At 42.2% G+C, this 23,563-nt stretch overlaps 1 protein-coding gene across 2 annotated transcripts in view; it reads left to right on the forward strand.

Moving 5' to 3' along the window:
- Positions 1 to 20,155, forward strand: part of BROX (BRO1 domain and CAAX motif containing) — a 1,162,070-nt gene extending 1,141,915 nt beyond the window's left edge. For both annotated transcript variants that reach the window (XM_044057891.1, XM_044057898.1), the window contains exon 13: positions 19,709 to 20,155. In XM_044057891.1, the coding sequence (XP_043913826.1) occupies positions 19,709 to 19,795 (87 nt within the window). In that variant the 3' untranslated portion in view covers positions 19,796 to 20,155. The remainder of the gene's footprint in view (positions 1 to 19,708) is intronic.
- Positions 20,156 to 23,563: the final 3,408 nt, after the last annotated feature.

Below are 23,563 nucleotides of genomic sequence, written 5' to 3' on the forward strand. Positions count from 1 at the left end.
CCACATTTAGTCCCCTCGCTAGAAGCTTATGGTAAAGAAGGCAGTTCTGCAGGCATGGCCAGGGATGCATATAGGTTAATAATTCACCCTGACAATGCCTGTGGAGCAGTAGTGAACTGTTATTCTACAAAAGTATGACAAAGCTATCACTTCCCTGCCTGTACAACCAAACTACTTTTGTCTAAAAGGTAGATCTCACTTTTTCCTGCCCAGGGAAAGGTTGTGCAACAACTGTAGGTAGATAGATAACATTGTTAATATTGTGTGAATTACTAGGTCCGTATTAGATTATTAAGTGCTCAAATTGTCAACTGGCAATGTATCGATTCCAGAAGACTGAACAGTCAAAATTTCAACAGGTGCCAGTACCGATTGTCCGAGATCACAATACATTGGCAAGTGGGATTTTGCCATTTCCAGCTGTAGTGCAATCTCAGAGTTGGTATATATAATTAGCAAGGGGTATGTTGGGGGTGTAGAGGTCTTGCCATCTGTGTAAACAATGTTTTTGTAGGTTCGTAGATCATCAGTAGTTTGTTTCTTAGGTTCGTAGATTAGTACTAGGCTAACTGCCACTGTAGGCCATTTTCAGCCTAGCCAACTGTAAAATGTGAGAATCAAACCCGTCTGTAAGGCAAACACCTTAACCATTACTCAAACCTCCTGTTTTCAAGGTTTTGATTGTTCAGTCTTCTGGAATCGATGTTTTGCCAGAAAACAATGCGAGCAGGAGTCATTTAAAATAGATCTGAATTACTATGCTCATGCAATGCAACCAACAGTTTAGACATGGACAGTTAAGCAGAAGTGTCACTGACTTCATCCATAGCTTTTTGGAAAGGGTTGGATTCCAGAAGTTTTCTGAAAGCTGATACTTGGTCCTCTGTGCATACTTTCACCAAGCACTATAACCTTGAATGTTCTTCGTGTTTCATTGTTGCAGTTATCACCTTTGAGTTATCCCTGCAGTGGTAGCCCTTGTCCGGCCCGAATACCAGAGTCAGTGTTTTTGTGCGCCGGCTGGTGTCACTTGTTGACTGATGTCAGGTCATCAGTGCTATAAAGCAAGGCAGCCAATGCCATTACATCAGTCTTTCTTGCCATGGAGCCCGTAGCAGAAGCAGTTCAAAAGTGTGCCGGTCGGTTGCTACCAGAGTTTGAATTTTCAGCTGAAAACGTCTAAAGCTAAGTACCCCGTTGGGGATTCTTTTTTCTTGCACTAACTGAAGTCAGAAAAAGTTAACAATAGTCTCGCCTGTGGAAAGCAGATCTCACACCGAGACTTCCATTCATATTGCGTCACTTGTTTAGGCCCAGACCACAACGTCCCCCGTTGCCAGTTCTGTGCCCTCTTCAATGCGAGAACCATTCATTGTAGAGCTCTTATTGTAGATAGGTATTTTCATCGTCGCATTCAAAATGGCATCCGTCAGCCAGCAATCCATAGACATTTTGAAAAAACATAGTGATAAAGATAGAGACAGACCACACAAGACTAAGCCTTCCGACGACGCTACCAGTAAACAGGTCGTCAGTTCTCCGGAATTCAGTGAGGTGCCCTGATGCCCGATACAATATCTGTGCTGGCCTCTACCGAGAACCTTTCGGAGTCCGGTATGCCGCAGAAATCGTATTCATTACGAGCCTTTGGTCATCTCTGCCTCGGTTGGGTCTAGAGCCGCAACGCAGGCACTGGCTTCTGAGGAGGCCTCTCGCACTACCAGTTCTAGACAGAAACCGACGTCCTCTCATCCAACTATCACTTCTCACAGACCAATGGATACTTTTAGGCCTAGAAGCCAGACCACTCCTAGGAAATCTACCTCTAGTCTCCATCTTACTCCTGCTCCACCACCCCAAGCACAAATGCTGTAGATGGTGGAGGATCTTATCTCCCTTATCAGGGGTAGTCAGGCCACATCTTCTAAAAGGAAGAGACACCCTTCTCTTGAAATACTGTCAGAACAGGATTATGAGGAATCTGATTATTCAGTTTTTGAAGAGGAACAACAGCCTGTTACTGCTGATGAAGACTCAGATGGAGAGGAATCCATTCCTTCTGCCTTCCCACCAGAAGACCTTTCCTTTGGGGAAACCCTTCATACCCTCAGGGAAATTTTCCACTGGGAATCTCAGGACTTCCTTCAGTCTAAGAAAAGACTAAGAGAGTTTCTAGACCTGCCCCAGCACAGACCCCTGGCCATCCCCCCTATTTTAGAAGTGGTGGATGATGTTTTCCATAAATCCAGCTTAGCCCCTGATGCCCTCCCACCTGCTCCCACTAAACCTGACAGGTATTACAGAGTGCCGGATTCTTACAAATACCTGTACAGAAATCCGTCTGCAGACGTGGAGGTCATTACACAGGGACGAAAAGGAGCTAAAGTTAGTTCTGCAAAGAATTCTATCCCTTCTGACAAGGAATCCAGAGCTTTGGACAGATGGGCTAAAGTATACACCTCTGCAACCTTAGCTATCAGAGCACTCAACTGTCAGTTCCATATGTTAAAATATCAACAACACAATTTGGAACTTTTAAAACAAAAGATTTCTTCCTTTCCTGACTGTGCCAATTTTAAAGAGTTAGCAGATTTACTGCACTCCACCTGTCAAGTGGCCAAACACTCTTTGCATTGTGGATATGATGCACTAGAAGCCTCAAGCAGGCAGCAGTGTCAGGATCTGTTATTAGGAGACATGCATGGTTGAAGGAACAACCTCTTCCCTGATCATGTCAAGTCTAAATTAATTGATGGACCCTTGGATAAGGACCGCTTGTTTGGAATTAAAGCAGAAGAAATGCTTAAAAAGATGGAAGACAAAGCAAAATGTATGCAAACAGTAAAAGATTTCTTTCGGGTCCAATCTCCCAGGTTCAGCAGGAATTTCCCCTCTAAGCACTGGTCCTTTCTTGCACCTAGTAGACAGGGGCAAGGTAAGCCCCGCAGGGACAGACCACCCAGGACTTTATCCCACTGACAGCAGAGAACAAAACAGTGGACCTCCTCCACTAAGGCAGGGAGTTCTAAGCAACCCTTATATGGCAAAACTTCTCAATGACTCCCTCTCTCCCCTGCCCTCCTTTCACTCACCAAAAGCTAGGAGGAAGGCTGTCCTTCTGCAAAGAAAATTGGATTTTTGTAACCAAAGACAAATGGGTCTTGAGGATCATTTTTCAGGGATATAAATTCTTTTCAATGAACACCCAGTTCCAAGAGGGTACCCAGACTTGCCTCCAAATCAGTGGGCAGAGGCATTAAAACAAGTCCAAATTCTCATATCCCAGGGGCAGTAGAACCTGTTCCCACAGACCAAACAGGCAAAGGCTTTTATTCCAGACTATTCCTTGTTCCCAGAAAAGAGGGCACTTGGCCCCCTATCCTGGATCTATCCATTCTGAACACCTCCCTGGTGGTCCTCAAATTCAAAATGCTAACTTTGCAGCAGCTGCTGCCTATGCTGACAAAAAATGGCTGGTTAGTGACCCTAGACCTAAAGGATGCCTACCTCCACATCAGGGAATCCTTGTGCTTCAGGGCAGGCTTACAACACTTTCAGTTCTCTGCACTACCCTTTGGCTTATCTACTGCACCCAGGGTATTCACGAAATGCTTAGCCTCGGCCATAACATTTTGCAGACAGAGAAATATTCAGATTTACCCTTATCGGGATGACTGCCTCATTCAGGCAGAGTGCAAAGAAAAACTGCTCCAGGACCTCCTCTTTGTCAAACAAATCCTAACCTCATTAGGGTTCACCATCAATGAAAAGAAATCAAAGCAGACTCCCTCCAGGAGTATCATTTTCCAGGGAGCACTGCTGGACACAGCATCTCAAATGGCCTTCTTATCACCAGAAAAGCAGAGCTTCCTGCTGCTCTACTTTACTCAGCTGTCTTCCAGAAGTCACCGCACAGAGGGAAAGTTCCTGCAAGCCCTGGGGTACATGGCATCTTGCATCCTTCTAATTCCTCTGGCCAGGCTCCACACGAGGAAACTTCAGTGGTATCTAAAGTACCTTTGATGTCATCACTCAGCCTCTAGAGACCCCTCTCCCTTTGATCCCCTGTATAAAGGCCGAATTTCTCTGGTGGGCAAGGGCCTGTGCCAAGAACAAGGGTCTCCCCTTTATCATCCACCCTACCGGCTAGACCATCACCACCGACACCTCAGATATGGTTTGGGGCGCTCACCTGGCAGGAAGGTGCACTCAAGGCCTTTGAGATGCCCAGCACCTTCCATTACACATCAACTGGAAGGAAATGATGGCAGTACAAAAGGCTCTGATAGCCTTCAAATTCCATCTCAGGCCAGGGGTCCTCCTTATCTAACCAGACAACACCACTGTAATGTGGTACAGCAGCAAACAGGGAGGGACCCAATCTTACCCTCTGTGCAGGTTAGCCATGAACCTCTGGCAGACAGCCTTTTCCATGGGATTTCCCCTAATAGCCCAATACCTACCAGGGATCAACAACTCCCTGGCAGACCACTTAAGCAGAAACTTGCTGGACCCCAACGAATAGCAGCTCCACAGAAAAATCTTTTTGCAAGTAACTCAGGAGTGGGGAACTCCAGATGTGGATCTCTTTGCTTCGCACCTCAACCACCAGTTGGAAAAATTCTGTACCAGGGAGTATCACTGTTTAGCATAGAAGGTAGATGCCTTGACTATCCCCTGGAACTCCCTCCTTGGGTACGTATTCCCTCCTCTGCCTCTTATCCCCAAAATACTGATCATGATAAGGGAGGAGAGGCCAAAGGCCATCCTCATTTGTCCAGATTGGCCCAGGCAGCATTGGTACCCCTTACTGCACAGCCTGACATCTCAGCCTCCCAGGCAGCTTCCCCTCATCTCAGACCTCTTGACTCAGGCGGGGGGGGGTGCTTGCATCTGACTTGCAGACTCTCAAAATGACAGCATGGCTTATGCCCTGAAAGCAAACAAGAGGCCCCTGTTAAGCAAACAGGTCCTAGACATTATCACAGAGACCAGGAGGCCCAGCACCGGAAAATCTTATGCAGGAAAATGGAAAATATTCTGCTCCTGGAACCAGTCCAGAGGGGGGCAGTTCCTCACATCCTTCCATCCCTCTTATCCTGGACTATCTAGCAGAGTTATTAAATTCTGGCTTCTCCTTCTCTTTTGTTAAAATCCATGCCTCAGCCATTTCAGCTCATTTCAATACAGATCCGCCCCTGATCTCACATCCTTTGATTAAGCAGTTCCTCAGAGGGGCTTCAAATATTAGACCTCCCAGAAGGCCACCCACATCAGCCTGGGGCCTGAATTATGTTTTGGAAAAACTAACCTTACCACCCTTCCAACCTACTTCTTCAGCTGAACTAAAATACCTCTCTTGTAAGACTGCTTTCCTGCTAGCTATCACCTCAGCCAGAAGGGTTTCAGAACTTCAGGCATTGATGGCCATTGAGCTCGTCATCATTTTCCATGCAGGCAGGGTCTCCCTGAGGACTAACCCCTCCTTTAAGGTGGTATCTGATGTGACTCTCAACCAGGCCATACATCTACCCACCTTCTTCCCTAACTCTCAAAACAAGGGGGAAAGAATTCTGCGCTCACTAGATGTGCACAGACAGCTCAGATACTACCTAGACCATACTAAAGCCTTCAGGAAAACAGACCATCTGCTGGTCAGCTTTGCCCCAGGGGGAGAGGGGGAAACCCATTTCCAAATAAACCATATCCAAATGGATATCACACTGCATCCATTTCTGCTACAAATTTCATGGGAAACCTCCCCTAAGTCTGTTCGCACCCATTCCACTAGGGCAGCCTCCACTTCCACAGCATTCCTGATAGGAGTCCCCACCAGGGACATCTTGGAAGCTGCCACCTGGGCTTCTGTCCACACCTTTACTAAGCATTACCATTTTCCTCTTTTCTCTAAAGCTAGAGCAGGGTTTGCCATTGCAGTTCTGCAGGGCATGCTGACCCAGGCCTAGGTCCATTACTAATCCTACCACCCTTATCCTCAGCTTTGGGAATCCTCCCACAGGTGATGACTGCAACAGTGAAACATGAAGAGCATAGTACAGTTGTGTACACTTACCGTAAATACAGATGTTTGAGTGTATTCACTGTTGTAGTCCTTGTTTCCCTCCCTTCTTCCCCCTTAAATCTTATTTTTTAGGGAGCCATAAGCTTCTTATGGTGGCTTTTTGCCACCAGGTCACCCTTACCATATTTCCTGGGGCTCCTGACTGGTGAGGGCAAGAAAAACTGATGTAATGGCGTCAGCTGCCTTGGTTTATAGCACTGACGACCTGACATCAGTCAACAAGTGACAGCAGCCGACGCAGGAAAACATTGACTCTGGTATTCGGGCCGTCTGAGGTCTACCACAGCAGGGATAACCCACAGGTGATTACTGCAATAGTGAATACACTCGAACACATTTATGGTAAGCATACACAACTGTACTTTCTTTCTCTAGATCAAGTTTTGCTAGGTGCATTCTCCAGAGGCTCGAGGACCTTTCTCCTTCCAGATGTAGTTAGCCATGGTAATCTACTTGTATATCTAAGGCTGCTGCAACAGTGAACACTATGAAGAACATAATACGGTTGTGTAAGCTGAATTTTCCATAACAGTAGAAGTTTGAATGATCACTGCTGCAGTAGCCACCCCCTCCACCCATCACCCTTATTTTTTTGGTGCGTTTTTTATGCTAGAGTGTGGACATTTATTTATTTTTTTTGTTATTCCTAGCATTGTTCTTTCTAGGCTCAGCCTCCCTTTCTCTGCAGGCAGTAAACCTCTGAAGTGCTTTGTGCCTAGCTCTAGCTGCCTGACAGTTTGGGTGCATGAAAGGTACCCTGAAGCTTTGGAAGCTCACTGGCTGTTATAACCTTGGCAGGATATAAACCATATAGCTAAGGCTACTGCAGAAGTGATCATTCGAACGTCTGCTGTTATGATAAGTTTTACTTACACATCTGTACTTTCTTAACATGTTTCACAAGCAATAACAACATCAATCTTATGTGACCAATACACATTTTCCAGTAATAAAGCTTTATTAGTAATGCATCTAAAATTAACAACCAGCACAGATAAATCAAATTTTGACGTCTGTAAACTGTTAAATTTCTGACATGGCAGAAATCATGTCTTATGTTAGTCAAATGTTGCAATATATCTGCTGCAGTTTCTTTTAAATCTTGCCCTGTCTTGACAAGTAGACTCTATCATTTCTAAATACATGTGTGCTCCAAAGTAGGCTTGAATGTTCTATACATTCTCCTTTTTAAAATGGACCTTTTTTCATATAGACATTTACCAAAAAGTATTTTCAGTTGTGCTAACCTGGCTCTCCTTTCTATATGCGATTTGTGAAAAATGCACCCTAACTTCTGAACAAATGATGTTATGTTAGAGGGCTATAACTATCCTTCTAACATTCATTGAGTCCTTAAAGATGAGATTATTTGATCCAACAGGATTAAAAATCGCTCTGTACGTCCTTACATTAAGGCTTCTCAAAGTTCTACTCACAATTGTATTTTTGCTCATGGCAAACATATTATTATTCAGTGTTTATTATTCTCTCTGCAAATACTGAATTCCAAATTACTAGTATAATTGACCAACATTCAGTAATGTGTGCTGCTTCAATTGTTACAAAAAATAGCCTTCATCATAATTAGTCTTATTAATCTCACTGTTTTCACTACCTAGTATCTACATCATTTGCAAGCGTACAGTTCTCATCTAGCTTTTTTGTATTTTCACATCTAGAGCATTGTTGTCAGTTTTAGCCTTTCTCCTCTTCTTTTCTTAAAGTAATGTTCTTTAATTTTTCCAAGTTCAGTTTAGATTTCTTCATTTTAGCCTGCCCTTTGCCTCTTTTTTTTATACTTTCTCTTTTAAAAGAATGATGTAATTTTCTGTAGAATGCATATTTTGTGGTTGAACAGTTATCACTCACTGTAATCTGTGTATTATTACGTTTCAAAGCAATAGTGTCCTTATGTTTAATATGCTTTCTGTTAGAATTATATACGTCAGTTTATTTTTTTCCTACTTATTTTTTGTGAACTTCTTCCTTTCACTCTTTTATTTTCTTCAACATGCACTGAATCTTTAGATTATTGTAAATTTGTATCCTGAATTTCTAAAGGTGTCATATATAGTATTTTGTTTTATAGGGGTTGAGTGATCTTTACTAGCAGATGGCTGTGTTCAGTTTGCACTTTGTCTAATGTTATCTTTTTCATCATCCCAGTGTTAAATATATCTGACAACAGTTTTTCAAGCTGTGACAATTGCACAAGTATATTATCCTCAACAAGCCTAGATTTACCATCAGTAATAATAAGCAAATCATCCAGATTTTGACATGGGGAATACAAGTCTCCAATGTTTATATGTATACAGTATTTGGTGTACTGGACAAGATACTTATGTTTTAGCAAATTGTTAATGGCATACTTGTTTAAAGAATCAATTCTCAGTGACAAGCAAAGCAGTGAATTTTAAAAGAAACAAAAATATCTAAATCTGTAATCACAGAAATTAAAAAAACAATAATCTGAGTCAAACTGAGTGATGAAATTACACAACAATATGCCAATCATTATTAAATTTGGTATGCTGAGCAAACCTCGTATAAGGGGAAGTATTTCATAAAGTAATTATTCTGATGTACTGTGCAAGTTGTGCCAGGCATACTAAAATGCTGCACATTCTTTATTTCATAAGTGAACACTTGTGCTCACTGTCATTCGCAATTGCAACTGATTATAGCTAGCTAGGTCCTTTAGGCGGAATAGTGTGCGCTTGTGTACAGTTTTTCCCTTACTTCTAAAACAGTAAAAGTCAGAGGTTTATGTAAAATCTAAGTAGAAATAAAGTTTCTTCTACCAAGCAGCTACATCATAAATCACAAAAAAAAATTGGATGGTTTGAGGTAAGGTCTGGAGTGTCTTGCCTGCTTTCTGTGCGTGGTGAGTCTCCATATAACAAATTTAGAAACCTTCTTGGATGACAGAGGCAATAGATCACAAAAAAGGTGGTTGTACGAAACTTGTATGTTAAGGGTTTGAGGGTGTAGCTTCCAGGATTAAGGGATAACTGTTGTCTGGTGTTTGTTTGCTTCATCAGATAAAGGAGAAGGGTGCAGAAACAGACAAAGAGAAAGAGGCTGGTCATAAGGGACCTCACTATGGTGAGGTAGAGTTGCCACCCTCATGACATGAGGGTGACACCTATGTAGCGGACTGTAAAAATATATGAGAAGGAAATGCTATACTTAGTTCTTACCAGTTCTAATTTGGTCCAGGATGTCAGGGGAAGAAAATTTGTTTGTGTAACCATGAGATGTAGGACTGAGAGCAGGACAGGATACCGAGGTGGTAATCCAGATGCTGTGCTTCAGAAGTGCTTACTTTGCAGGAATGTGAGACGCCATGGAGAATATGTTGTGGAAAGAGAAGAAAGCTTTACAGTGAGGGTTTTAAGAACAGGCTGAGATAATGGAAACCTCTGTTACATGCATCCTAAAGGTAGGTGGAAGGAAGCCTTATGCTTCTCAGAGAAAGCCAGAGGAATCTTTTGGAACATTTTTGCTGGGTATTGCAGGAAGAAGCAATGATAGGAGCGGCAGAAAGGTACATTTTGACAGGTCAAGAAAGAAGCAAACAAGGTGATCAAAGTGGTTAAAGTGATAGCATATTGAAGACTGCCAGAAGAAACCAGACAAGGAGATGGGATTTTTTTTTCCAAGAGCACTACTGAAAAGGAGAAAATTTTGCAATAGCTCTACCGAAGGTGAACAGAAAGGAAAATAAGCTTAGTAATTGCCATTACCTACCACACCCAGTACACATTCACAGAGGATGAAATTAAAGTACTGCCATACTGAGAAGGCCACAGAGAGGACTGGACAGAGTGCAAGGTCTTAGTATTAGTGTACCAGTGATGGTTGTAGAAGAACAAGGCTGTGTGCTGACTTGAGGAAGATTTGGCAAATGAGAAGATTTTTGAGGTGCTAGTAGGAGGAGAAGAGGGGGAAGGCATGCCCGAAGGCAGGCAAAGGCTAGGACTGTGGTAGTGAGGGTCAGAACTTTGAATATTGGCAGTATAACTGTTATAGGGAGAGAGCTAGATGATATGATGGACAGAAGGGAGGTTGGTATATTGTGTGTGTAAGAGACCAGATGGAAGGGGAGCAAGGCTAGGTGTATCGGAGGTGGGTTCAAATTGTTTTATCGTGGTGTGGATGGGAGGAGAAATGGCATAGGGGTTATCCTTAAGGAACAGTATGTTAAGAGTATTTTGGAGGTGAAAAGAGTGTCGGATATAGTGATGTTTTTGTAGCTGGAAATTGATGGTGTAATGATGAATGTTGTTAGTGCATATGCTCCACAAGTTGGGTGTGCGATGGATAAGAAAGAAAAATTTTGGAGTGAGTTGGTTGAAGTGGTGATGACTGTACCCAAGGGTGAGAGAGTGGTGATTGGAGCAGATTTCAATGGGCATGTTGGTGAAGGGAACAGAGGGTATGAGGAAGTGAAGGGTAGGTATGGTGTTAAGCAAAGGAATGCAGAAGGTCAGATGATGGTGGATTTTGTGAAAAGGATGGACATGGCTGTGGTAAATACATATTTTAACAAGAGGGAGGAGCATAGGGTGACATACAAGAGTGGAGGAAGATGCACACATGTGGATTATATCTTATGTAGATGGGCCAGTCTGAAGGAAATTGGAAACTGTAAAGTAGTGGCTGGGGAAAGTGTAGTTAGGGAGCATAGGATGGTGGTTTGTAGGATGACATTGGTGATCAAGAAGAGGAGGAGGAGTGTGAGGGCAGCACCAAGGATCAAATGGTGGAAATTGAAAAAGGGTAATTGTGAGGTAGAGTTTAGGGAAGAGTTAAGACAGGCACTGGGTGGCAGTGAAGAGTTACTGAATAGCTGAGTAACTACAGCAGAGTTAGTAAGGGAAACGGCTAGAAAGGTGCTTGGTGTGACATCTGGACAGAGGAAGGAGGACAAGGAAACCTGGTGGTGGAATGAGGAAGTACAGGAGAGTATACAGAGAAAGAGGTTGTTGAAGAAGAAGTGGGATTGTCATGGAGATGAAGAAAGTAGGCAGGAGTATAAAGAGATGAGGTGCATGGCAAAGAGAGAGGTGGCGAAGGCTAAGGATAAGGCATATGAAGAGTTGTATGAAAGGTTGGACACTAAGGAAGGAGAAAAGGACCTGTACCGATTGGCTAGATAGAGGGACCGAGCTAGTAAAGATGTGCAGCAGGTAAGGGTGATAAAGGATAATGAGGGAAACGTACTCACAAGCGAGGAGAGTGTGTTGAGCAGATAGAAAGAGTACTTTGAGGGGCTGATGAATGAAGAGAATGAGAGAGAGAGAAGGTTGGATAATGTGGTGATAGTGAATCAGGAAGCGCAATGGATTAGCAAGGAGGACGTAAGGATAGCTATGAAGAATGGAAAGGCTGTTGGTCCAGATTACACACCTGTAGAAACATGGAGGTGTTTAGATGAAATGGCAGTGGAGTTTTTAACTAGATTGTTTAATGAAATCTTGGAAAGTGAGAGGATGCCTGAGAAATGGAGAAAAAGTGTTTTGGTACCGATTTTTAAGAATAAGGGTGATGTGCAGAGCTATAGTAACTACAGAAGGATTAAACTGATCAGTCACAGCATGAAGTTATGGGAAAGAGTAGTGGAAGCTAGGTTAAGAAGGGAGATGATAATTATTAATCAGCAGTATGGTTTCATGCCAGGAAACAGCACTACATATGAGATGTTTGCTCTGAGAGTGTTGATTGGAGAAGTACAGAAAAGGTCAGAAGGAGTTGCATTGCTTCTTTGTGGACTTAGAGAAATCATATGACAGGGTGCCTAGAGAGGAGTTATGGTATTGTATGAGGAAGTCGGGAGTGTCAGAGAATTATTTAAGAGTGGTACAGGATATGTACGAGGGTAGTGTGACAGCGGTGAGGACTGCAGTGGGAGTGACAGATGCGTTTAAGGTGGAACTGGGATTACATCAAGGATCAGCTCTAAGCCCTTTCTTATTTGCAATGGTGATGGACAGGTTGACAGATGAGATCAGACAGGAGTCCCCATGGACTATGATGTTTGCAGATGACATTGTGATCTGTAGTGCGAGTAGGGAACAGGTGGAGGAGACCCTGGACAGATAGAGATATGATCTAAAGAGAAGTGGAATGAAGGTCAGCAGGACTAAGACAGAATACATGTGTGTGAATGAGAGGGAGGCTAGAGGAATGGTGAGGATGCAGGGAGTAGAGGTGGCGAAGGTGGATGAATTTAAATACTTGAGATTAACAGTTTAGAGTAATGGTGAGTGTGGAAGAGAGGTGAAGAAGAGAGTACAGGCAGGATGAAGTGGATGGAGAAGAGTGTCAGGAGTGATTTGTGACAGAAGAGTACCAGTAAGAGTGAAAGGGAAGGTATACAAGAGGATAGTGAGACCAGCTATGTTATATGAGTTGGAGACAGTGGCATTGACAAAACGGCAGGAGTTAGAGCTGGATGTGGCAGAGTTAAAGACGTTAAGATTTGCACTGGGTGTGACAAGGGTGGACAGGATTAGGAATAAGTATATTAGAGGGTCAGCCCAGGTTGGAAGGTTTGGAGACAAAGCCAGAGAGGCAAGATTACGTTAGTTTGGACATGTGCTGAGGAAGGATGCAGAGTATATTGGGAAAAAGATGCTAAGGATGAAGCTGCCAGGTAACCGGAAAAGAGGAAGGCCTAAGATAAGGTTTATGGATGTAGTGAGAGAGGACATGCAGGTGGTTGGTGTGACAGAGAAAGATGCAGAGGACAGGAAGAAATGGAAACAGATGATCCGCTGTGGCGACCCCTAATGGGAGCAACCAAAAGAAGAAGAAGTGTGATAATGACAGGGCTAAAGTGGAACAGGACTGGGCAAATAGGAAGGTTTTTGAGCTGATAGTTTGGTAATGATAGGATTGTAGAGAAGCAAGACTGTGCTGAACTGAGGGAGGATTGGGGAAAAAAGGAGAGATTTTTGAGCTGTTAGTGTGGTAATGTTAGCCTTGTGGCTTCCAAAAGTGTGGAAGGTGGCAAATGTGATCCAACTGTATACTTTGGTGCCAAGAAGAGATCTAAGAAATCATGGGTGAATCAGATCAATATCCATAATGTTGGAAGCCTGAGAAGGTACTAGAACGTAGAATGGCTTGGCTTTATATGATAATACTATTCAGCAAGTATAAGTTTAGTCAGGATAGATCTTGTCAGATAAACTAGATTCTTTAATATGAGCAGGTCACTGGAGAGCTTGCTGGTGCACTCTGCAGATGTATTTTTTTGGGATTTTAGTAAATCTTTGATGTGCTTGCTACTCTACTCAGATTGACTGTGAAATTCCTTGGGAAAGGATGGTGGGTGGATTAAAAGCTGGTTATTGTGAAATATTCAGAGTGTCATAGTGAGGGAGATTGTTGTCAGTGTGCAACAAGGATCTTTGCTAGGGTCATTCCTCTTTTGGGTCCTCATAGTTCACATAGTGTAATGCTTGCTTGGTGAGTCTCTGTATAACAAATTTGGAAACCTTCATGGGTGATAGAGGCAATGGATCATGAAAAGCTGGTTGAGTGAACCAAGAAGTAACGTCTGATTGCTGTGTTTGCATTTTAAACAATAGAATCCTAGGAATGTAGAAGGAAAGACTTCCTAAGAGAGATTAAGTTGGATAAAGTGGTGGGAAAGAATGTATTTGGTTCTGTGCAAGGCAGGAATGAATCATTTTAATGAGTGTGGGAATCCAGAAATCAGTACAAGCATGATAATAGAGTATATAAGCTAGGTCATTGACTCCAGAAAGACAAAAGTGCTCCTTCTTCTGCTAAGGATTCACTTACAATAGAGTTCTTGTGGTCTTGTATAAAGAATGATGTTAAGCTGGACAGAAGTATGCCATGAAAATGGGTACGATAATAAAATGGGCAAACAGCCTAAGGGTAGGAGGGCATACTTTTGACATGTATAGTACAATGGAAAGATTCAGAAGAGTCAGGATTTGGGTATTTAGGATCATGAGAGATGACATTTTTGCAGTGAAAGGGTAGAAGGTTACTTAGTAATCTGTACTGTGGTGTGAGGAAGGGCCACATTTGGACTCATGGTGGAAGAATTCAGTAGAGATGTAATGGGGCATTCCTTTTTGAGAGAGATGCTAATGCATGGAATGCTGTGCTGCAGGAGGTAGCTTAGAATGTTCTCTAAAGGAGAGTTTAACTATGGATGACAACTGGAGGTGGCTGCATCGAAGACTAATTGCAACTATGATCAGCCTTTATCCACTTGCAATTATAGGCTTTAAAATACCAGTTTCTTATTGTACACTTCATAGTACAGATCCCATTGCTTAACACAGTTTGCTGCTTTTTTTTTTCTTTCTTTCCTGTTGTTATGTTATCTGTAGTTAAACAGTTTTTGTGCTACACATCATGCATAACAGTGCTAAGAGGTAGGCAAGGCACATGGATGTTCTTCGTTCCCCATTGCTGCAGTCCTTACTGCGGTCAGGGCGCATTAGACTGATGTCAATCGCCAGGTACTAATGCGCATGACCTGCAGGTTGGCGTTCTGAAATATTTTTTTCTTGCCTCAGTATTTAACGATGTCAGAAAAAAAAATAACTGTATTTTTTTGGGAAAACATACCTCTCATAGATTACCATACCTGTGTACCTTGTTTGTGCCTAGGGGCTGCACGACGTTGTTGGTTGGAGGTTAGACTGTGCCAGGTTAGTGTTTCGGATGCTCCGGCGCCGCCGTCCAAGAAGAGCGCAGACGGTTCTTTAGAAGGCTCAGTGGAGCCAGAGGTTTTTGCAGAGAGTTTCCATGGAGTCTCAGGCAGAAACTTTACTGTTACAGGATGTGCCTTCTCAGGAGGTAGGCCAGGCTGAGGGACTTCTCAGGTAACTGTTCTTCCCTCTCTTCAAGGTAGTTTAGAGCCTCTCCTTCTGCCAAAAAAACTTCTTTGAGGTAGGGGTAGGCCAAGTTCAGCTTGGGGGGGGTCCCTCTCCTCTCATTTCTGTTCTGTAGAAACATATGCTTAAAATGGCAGAAGATTTGATTACTATGATTAGAGGTTCTATGCCCCTCCTGATAAGAGGCCTAGGGTGGAACCGGAGTTTGATAGTTTTGAACAGTGTTCAGAGGCTTCAGAGTCTTCAATGGAAGACTTACCGGAGTATCCTACTTATTCTGGTTCTGATGTGGATGATTCCACCCCTACAGCTTCTCCTCCTGAGGATTTCTCATTTTCAGAGACTCTGCATTCCATGAGGGAGCACTTTAAATGGGAAGGCCAGGACTACTCTGATTCAGGAAAAGGCTTTAGAATTTCTTGTTTTTACCCCAGCATAGGCCCTTAGCTATTCCTCCTGTGTTGAATGTGGTGGGAGAGGTTTGTGCAGAGGCTTCCCTGAACCCTGACTCTTTGCCTCCTGCTCCTGTTAAGCCTGATAGGTATTATAGGGCGCCCGAAGCTCATAAGTATTTGTTTATGAGTCCTAAACTATTTCTCAAGGGCCTAAAGGTGTTAAGGCTTCTGTGGTTAAAATCCTGTTCCCACTGATAAAGAGGCAAGGGCTTTGGATAGGTGGGGAAAGAAAGTGTATACTTCTTCCACTCTAGCCATGAGGCGTTGAATTGTCAGTTTCACATGCTAAAATATCAGAATTATCTCCTTTCACAATTAAAATCTAAGGTGGATGCTTTGGCGGAAGGTATTGAGTGTAAAGAGTTGCTGGATTTGGTTCATGTGTCTGAACAAGTGGGTAAGCATTCTTTGCAATGTGGTTTTGATGCTGTACAGGCCTCCTCGGTACAGGTGGCTGCTACTAGTTCTGTTCTTGGCATGCCTGGTTGAAGTATCAGAATTTAGCGGAGCATGTTAAGACAAGGATTTTGGATGCTCCTTTACAGTCTGATGTGTTGTTTGGATCGCCTGTGGAAGCAGTTTTAAAGAAAATGGAGAACAAAGCTAAGTCTATGCAAACTGTTAAAGATTTTTGCAGGTGCAGCCACCGAAGTTTAGTAGAAATTGGCCTGCTAAGGGGTGGACATATCCTGCTTATGATTCCCAGTCTAGGGGTAGGTCTAGGCGTGGTAGGGGCAGGGCTCAAGGTTCTTTTAGGCCTAGAACAGGAGTTCACCTGCTCAGACTTCTGGTGAGGGCAGGGGTCAGTCCTTTAACAGACCCAATGACCTGTCTTTTCAGCTGCCAGTAGATTCTCGTCTGGCAGCTCCTTTGGGAGGAAGACTGTCTCTTTTCAAAGAAAATTGGGATTTAATTACTCAAGACAAATGGGTGTTGGATATCATTCACCACGGTTACAGATTTTATTTCCATACAATGCCCCTTTCAAAGGCATGCCTCCTCCACAAAGAAAAGAGGCTCACAAACAAGTTTCTCAGTTACTCCAGATGGGGGCCATTCAGCCAGTCCCTGTATCAGAAAGGGGCCTAGGATTTTATTCTCGCCTGTTCCTAGTACCAAAGAAGGGGAACACGTGGAGACCATTTTGGATTTATCTCTCCTCAACACTTTTCTGGACATTCCCAAGTTCAAGATGTTGGCGTTACAACAGCTTTTACCTCTGCTGGGCAAAGATCACTGGATGGTAACTTTAGATCTCAAGGAAGCTTACCTTCATGTGCCTATAAGGCTAAGTTGCAGGAAGTATCTGCGGTTTCGAGCTGGAAATTCTCATTATCAGTTCTCTGCATTGCCCTTTGGCTTATCTACTGTATTCACAAAGGTTCTGGCTCCAGTGATAGCTTACTTCAGGCTTCAAGGAATTCAAATCTATCCTTACTTGGACGACTGCCTGATTCTGGCTCAAGAAAAGGAAGACCTTCTACAGCATCTGGAATATGTTATAGCAGTGCTAAGATGCCTAGGGTATTCTGTGAAAGTCCAGTCTAGTACCCTCTCAAGACATGTGCTTTCTGGGTGTGAGACTGAATACAGCAGCCCAGATGGCCTTTTTAACCCCGGACAAACAAAAGAGTCTATCACTTTACTTCCATCAACTATCTCATCAGTCCGTGCTGACTGCAAGGACAGTCCTTCAAGCATTAGGGTTCATGGCATCTTGTATTCTGGTGCTTCCCAATGCCAAACTGCATATACGTAAGCTACAATGGTATCTCAAAATGTATGGACACAGCACTGCCAGGATTTGGACACTGTCATTCAAATAATACCTTGCCTTCAAAAGAATTTTTGTGGTGGGCTCAGGAATGTCACCTAAACAAGGGACTCTCTGGTCAGATTTTAACGACAGATGCCTCGGACATTGCTTGGGGAGCTCATCTAAATGGAAAGTGGATACAAGACAAGTGGCCTGCCAGACTACAGCATCTACATATCAACATGAAGGAGATGTTAGCAGTCCAGTTTGCATTAATGGCTTTCAAGGAGTTACTTCTTCCAGGGCAGGTGTTGATTCTAACAGACAACACAACTGTCATGTGGTACATCAACAAGCAAGGGGAACACATTCTTATCCTCTATGCAGGCAAGCAATGATTTTATGGGAGACTCTCTTCAGGCAAGGTTTCTGCCAGGAGCACAGAACTCCTTAGCAGATGTGTTAACAGACAAATCATGGATTGGAAACTGGATCTTCATGTATTTCAGAGATTGACAGTGTCATGGGGAACTCCAGACATAGATCTGTTCGCTTCTCCACTAAACCACCAGCTGCCAAAGTATTGCACAAAGGGGTTTCATCACACAGCTTGGAAAGTGGATGCTCTGTCTTTCAGTTGGAAAAACCTTCATGTGTATGCCTTTCCACCTCTACCTCTTCTTCCAAAGGTACTATTAAAGGTCAGACAAGACAGGCCAAGGATGATTTTGATAGCTCCAGATTGGCCTCGGCAACACTGGTACCCACTACTAGTCTGGTAAAGAAGCCTCCATGGCCTTTACCTCTGGTTCCTCATCTGTTATCTCAGAAGGATGGTCATCTGCTCAATGTCAAGCTTCACTCTCTTCATCTAACAGCCTGGCATATTCTGTGTTGAGACACAGCAGGTCTCAACTTCCTCAACAAGTTTTAAATGTGATTATGGAAGCTAGAAGACCTAGTACAAGGAAAGTGTACGCAGAAAAATGGAAGAGATTTTTATTTTGGAGTACAGCAAAGAATTTGGAGATTTCTGAGCCTAATTTGAGTGTGGCTCTTCAATACCTTACTGAGTTATTGGACAAAGGTTTGTCCTTCTCTTCCATTAAGATTCATGCTGCAGCAATTTCAGCTCACTATGATTGTGATCCACCATTGTTTTCGCATCCTTTGTTCAAGCAGTTTCTTAGAGGGCAAAGAATATAAGAGAGCTCCTACTCCTGCTTGGGATCTCAATTTTGTGTTGGAAAAACTTACTCTACAACCTTTTGAGACTGCTGAATTGAAATACTTGTCATGGAAGACTGCTTTTCTGTTGGCTATTACTTCTGCAAGAAGGGTGTCTGAGTTGCAGGCCCTTATGGCAGTAGAGCCCTTTTGATTTTCCATAAGGATAGGGTATCATTCTAATCCTTCCTTTATGCCTAAGGTGGTTTCTAGTGTGGCTTTAAACCAAACTATTCATTTGCCTACTTTTATGCAGACCCCCAAAAAAAGGGAAAAGATTTTGCACACTTTAGATGTACACAGGCAATTGCGTTATTATTTAAGCAGGACTAAGGATTTCAGGCAGTCTCAGCAGTTGTTTGTTTCTTTTGCTTTGAGTTCACAGGGCAAGCCTGTGTCAAAACAAACTATTTCTAGGTGGATTGGCTTTTGCATTGCATTTTGTTATTCCCATCATGGCAAGGAGATTCCAGCTGGGATTAGGCCTCATTCCACTAGGGCTACTGCCACTTCAACAGCATTTCTAAGGGGGGGCAGCTAAGGATATTTTGGAAGCAGCTACTTGGAGTTCAGTGCATACTTTCTCTAAGCATTATCACCTTCCTATCTACTCTAAGTCTAGGGCTGGTTTTGCCACAGCTGTTTTGCAAGGCATGTTGTCAGCTCCTGCTTCTTTATGATTTGCCAGCCTCCCTTACCTCTGCTTTGGGATTCTACCCAATAGTAGGACTGCTGCAGCAATGGGGAAGAACATAGTACAGTTTTGTACCTACCATAAATGTAGATGTTCGAGGATCCCATTGCTGCCTCCTTCCCCTCTGTGTTTAGATGTGGTTGTGTAGGTGAGGTTACATGCTTATATTTTTGTATATATTCTTGTATATATTGTACATATTTTGGTGCAGGTATTTTGGGCCTTGTCTTTTAGGGTCTTCTGACATCTGGGGCAAGAAAAGACTGAGGATATGGCTGGACGGCGGACTATACCCAATAGTAAGGACTGCAGCAATGGGGATCCTCGAACATCTACATTTATGGTAGGTACAAAACTGTACTTTCTTCAAGGCTGCAGTATTGCTTGAGCCTTTCTACAATCACAATATTGTGCTTTTTCATGTTGACTGGAAAGTGTTTGTGTTTGCTTGTATTCATCTGTGCACATAGGTGTGTGTGTACGTCTGTCAGTGTCTATTTTGTAGGCCTACATCAAATGACCAAGTAATGTGATGCGTGTGGTAGTAATGTCAACTAACAATGTTTTCAGCAGTAATGATTTTGTAACTCTCTGTGCCTCTAGGCCAAGCCTAAACAAGAGGATGAGGTGAAGCCTATGAAGGAGCCTGATATTAAACCACAGAAGGATACCGGATGCCAGATCTCCTAAATGGTGAAAGTAATAAAGGATCCTGTTTTACCATCGGCTACATTTGGCTATACTGAAAGTCAGTGTATAGCTGCTTTGTTTTTACAACAGCCAGCTCTGAATGACACTTCAGATGTCCCCAATACCAAATCCTGATGTTTCTAAATCCTTCCACTAATTCTTTCTTTTGACCAGACAATTTTTTTGGCCATTTTGCTGTCCTAATGCCAGTGGAATTCTTTGATAACTCAAGCAGGCAGGAAGCTGTCACTTGTAATGAAGGTAAAATCAGAAACAGTAAGGTCTCAGTTAACCAGCACCCATGGGGATTGGTAGATGCCGGATAACTGTAGTTTCCGGTTGCTTGAGAGTTACTATTAAAAATAGTATTATTAGGCATGAGTAATACTGTACCCTATACTATTTGTTTGGTTTGACCTGCTCTCAGGTTGGGGAGAGAGGGAATTTATTCCTATCTTCCTTTTTAAAACTCTAAAAACATAAGGTATGTTTCTGCAGGGTGAAACAGAAAGTGCAACACATAAAATTGTGCTATATGTCTGCAGTTTTTTTTTTCTGGTTGATTGAGTTCCGGTTAACTGAGAGTTTACTGTACTGGGTTTTGCAGTTTTATTTTGTATGTTCTATTAACCACAAAAATTATGGCATTTTAGTTATGCATTTTCATGTTCAAAAGAATAAATCTCACTTGAAGTGTGTTTAAAGCTCTAAAAATCGGTGCCGTCCTAGGTGTGAAACCTAGAAATTGTGCAAAAGTGCCTACACATATTTTTTTTTCAATAACTGTGGTTGCAGTCTATGACTTTACAAAATATAGGTTGTCGTTGTTTTTTCTACCAGGTTTCTCATATTTTGGCTAGTATGTATTTAGAAAGAGTACTCACTTGTTTAGGATGTGACATCTTCAAAACATGACTTCATCATTGAGAGTCAGCAAAGTGTTGATACTGTACCATAGGGCACTCTTAAAATGCCCATGCTGTGCCCATACTGCAGAACAAATTACATGCATATTTTCTGAATCTTAACAGCCTGCTGACTGATGTAAGGGTTTTACTCCCTACTGTACCAGCAGTAACCTGGGTTTGGCACATGAACCAATGAACCTAGTATTAGAGTTTAGTATAGGGTGACTGTTGGCTTGCTGTCCTGTCCGTAAGGACAGAGTGAGGATATTCCTACAGTAAGACTACCTAGAGATGGTAGCCTAATGATTGTATCCTGCATGGGTAACATTACCAACCTCAGCTGTCAATCAGGATTATGTGTATGTAACAGCACGCTTATGTTAAATCCATCCCATGGCACTGCAAATAGTTGAGGTCGAGAAGTTTAAAAATCTAGGTAAAAATTGTTCTGTTATCTGCCATAGCTAATCTTCTTTGGATATCCTGCAACTGTAATACATTTTATGTTAAACTAAACATCTTTTATTTGACAAGCGTTGTCTTACATGCCTGTGTGTCAAGCCCCTTTCAATGGACAGTGAGTCCATGCAGCATTAAATGGGGTTCAGTAGTCCTTCAAAATAGACTGAGGGTGGTGCTCACTGTTGGGAATATATATGCTTGCAGCAGGCTGAAAAAAATGTGTTCATTTCTCTAGCAAGAGTACAAGAACTAGTGAAAAGAATGTGTAAAACAGAAGGAAATGTGGTAGTTTTGTTAGAACAGTAGTGTCTTTTTTTCCTGACACTTAACTGCCACTTTGAATTTATCTGAAAAATAATTAAAGCAAAAATGTTTTTTTCATAATAATAAAGTAGATTGAGACCATCATTAGCGGTTTTTTTGGCTGCTATTTTGATTAATATATGTAGAACAGAACTTTATCAACAAACGTAAAACTGAATTGTATTTCTGCTGCTTTTCTGCACTTAAACTTATAACATGGAAATACATTTTATTTCTCTCTCATGGTGTTTGAGAAACCCACTTAAATTAAAAATCACTGAGGGCAGTAGTATTTGTAGAATCCTTTATGTTCTCAAGTTCAAGGGTAAAGTGACATAAGAGGCTTGAATACTTATGTGGATGATTGTCTTTCATTCTGAAATGTTTCTCCCATAGTCAGGAAATCCTTCTATATGTTCCAGTTAATTTCCAAGGGAATATCATCAAGATCCAATGTAGCCATCGTACCGCTGTACTTTTCCCTTAGCAGATCCATCAGTGCCCCCTTTTTTATGTGTAAAGTGAAGTATACTGCTCAACAAGAAGGATACCTTACCAAGAACATTAAAGGTCTTAAATCCTCCAACTACCCTGATAGATTTAACACAACTCTCTTTAAAAGCCTACAAGCTGCTCTGAGATGTCCTGTGTCTTGCTTTTTGAGCCATGAAACACCCAGTCCTTTTTGACCTCCTCTTTCTTGGCAAAACCTGTGGCTCTACAAACACTTGCACTAGGGACCTAAATGGGCACCAACAAATAAACAAGACTCTCTAAAGCAATAGATTCCTAACTAAGCATATTCCCAGCCTGTGGACAGAAACGGCCTTAGGTCAACTGGTGCCCTAGGCGAAAGGGCTCCATGGCGCCCCCTCCCACACCACCTGGTGCTCCATCCTGGTCTACCTACATCAAATAAATACTGGAAAAGTGCCCCTGCTAGAGAGGCGCCCTAGCCAGCCACCTAGTTTGTCTATGCCTAAGGCCGGCTGTGCCTGTGGAGTAAGTTACCAATAAAGATCAAACAAAATACTGCTTTGATTGCCTCTAAGGCTAGTCTTAATCATTAGATAGTAGACACAAATTTACACCAGGATTGCCATGTATTGTCTTGCTTGATCTGGGAGGCAAGCACTATTAAATGCTTGAAATGGGAGACAAACATTTAAATTTGCCTGCTTAAAGTTGTATAATGGGTGGCACAGTGGATAGTGTCACCTCACAGCAAGAGATTCCTTGCTTCAGTTCTCTGCAGAGTCTGCATGTCCTTCCTGTGTTTGTATGAGTTTCCTCCCACATTCGAAAGATATGCAGTAGGTGGATTGGAGACTCTAAAACTGGACATAGGTGTGAGTGTATGTGTGTGTGTATGTAGTATGGAAGAAGTACCACTGCAGGGCTGGCCAAATGGTGGTGTGAACCTTGGTTGTAGATAATTGTTACTTTTGAATTGACACCCCTACCCCATGTGCAAAAATGGTTTCTGGATGGATGGATGGTTAGGCATCTCAACGTTCCTTGTGATTGCTTGCCTGGTATTGTTCCTTTCTAAAGTGGAATGTTTTTTTTTATTTGTTTGTTTTGAAGAAAGTAAACAAATATAAAAATGGGTCCACTTTTAGAAACATTTACTTCTGATTGCTTGTCAATATTCCCGATCCAGCAGATTATCACTGCATATAGCTATTATTGTATATTGCTTCTTATTAAATAAAATACATTTTCTGAACATATACTGAAATGTTTATTGTACTTCAACATTTACTGATTAAATTATGATATATAATATATATAGACTACAGCCATTAGAAAGAAGATTGTTTCATACCTTATACTGTTTACTTTTTACATTGCATTTTACTATGCAGTGATTTTATTCTGAGTTAAGTGAAATCATGCACCTTATAAACTCTCTTTTCAGTTTCATAGACATTGTAATTGTAAATTGGCTGTAAATACCGTTGTAATTTTTCTGACTGGACAATACGTAAACTTCTGTTTGTGGTTACAGTCGCCCTTAAATGTAAATTAAGCATTAAATGTTGTAATATGTTGTTTTTTTTTCTTTACATTTTCTTGTTCTTGCCTAAACTTT

This window comes from Protopterus annectens, chromosome 1.part2, assembly GCF_019279795.1.
Source record: "Protopterus annectens isolate FY-2018-M chromosome 1.part2, PAN1.0, whole genome shotgun sequence".
Lineage (NCBI taxonomy): Eukaryota > Metazoa > Chordata > Ceratodontiformes > Protopteridae > Protopterus > Protopterus annectens.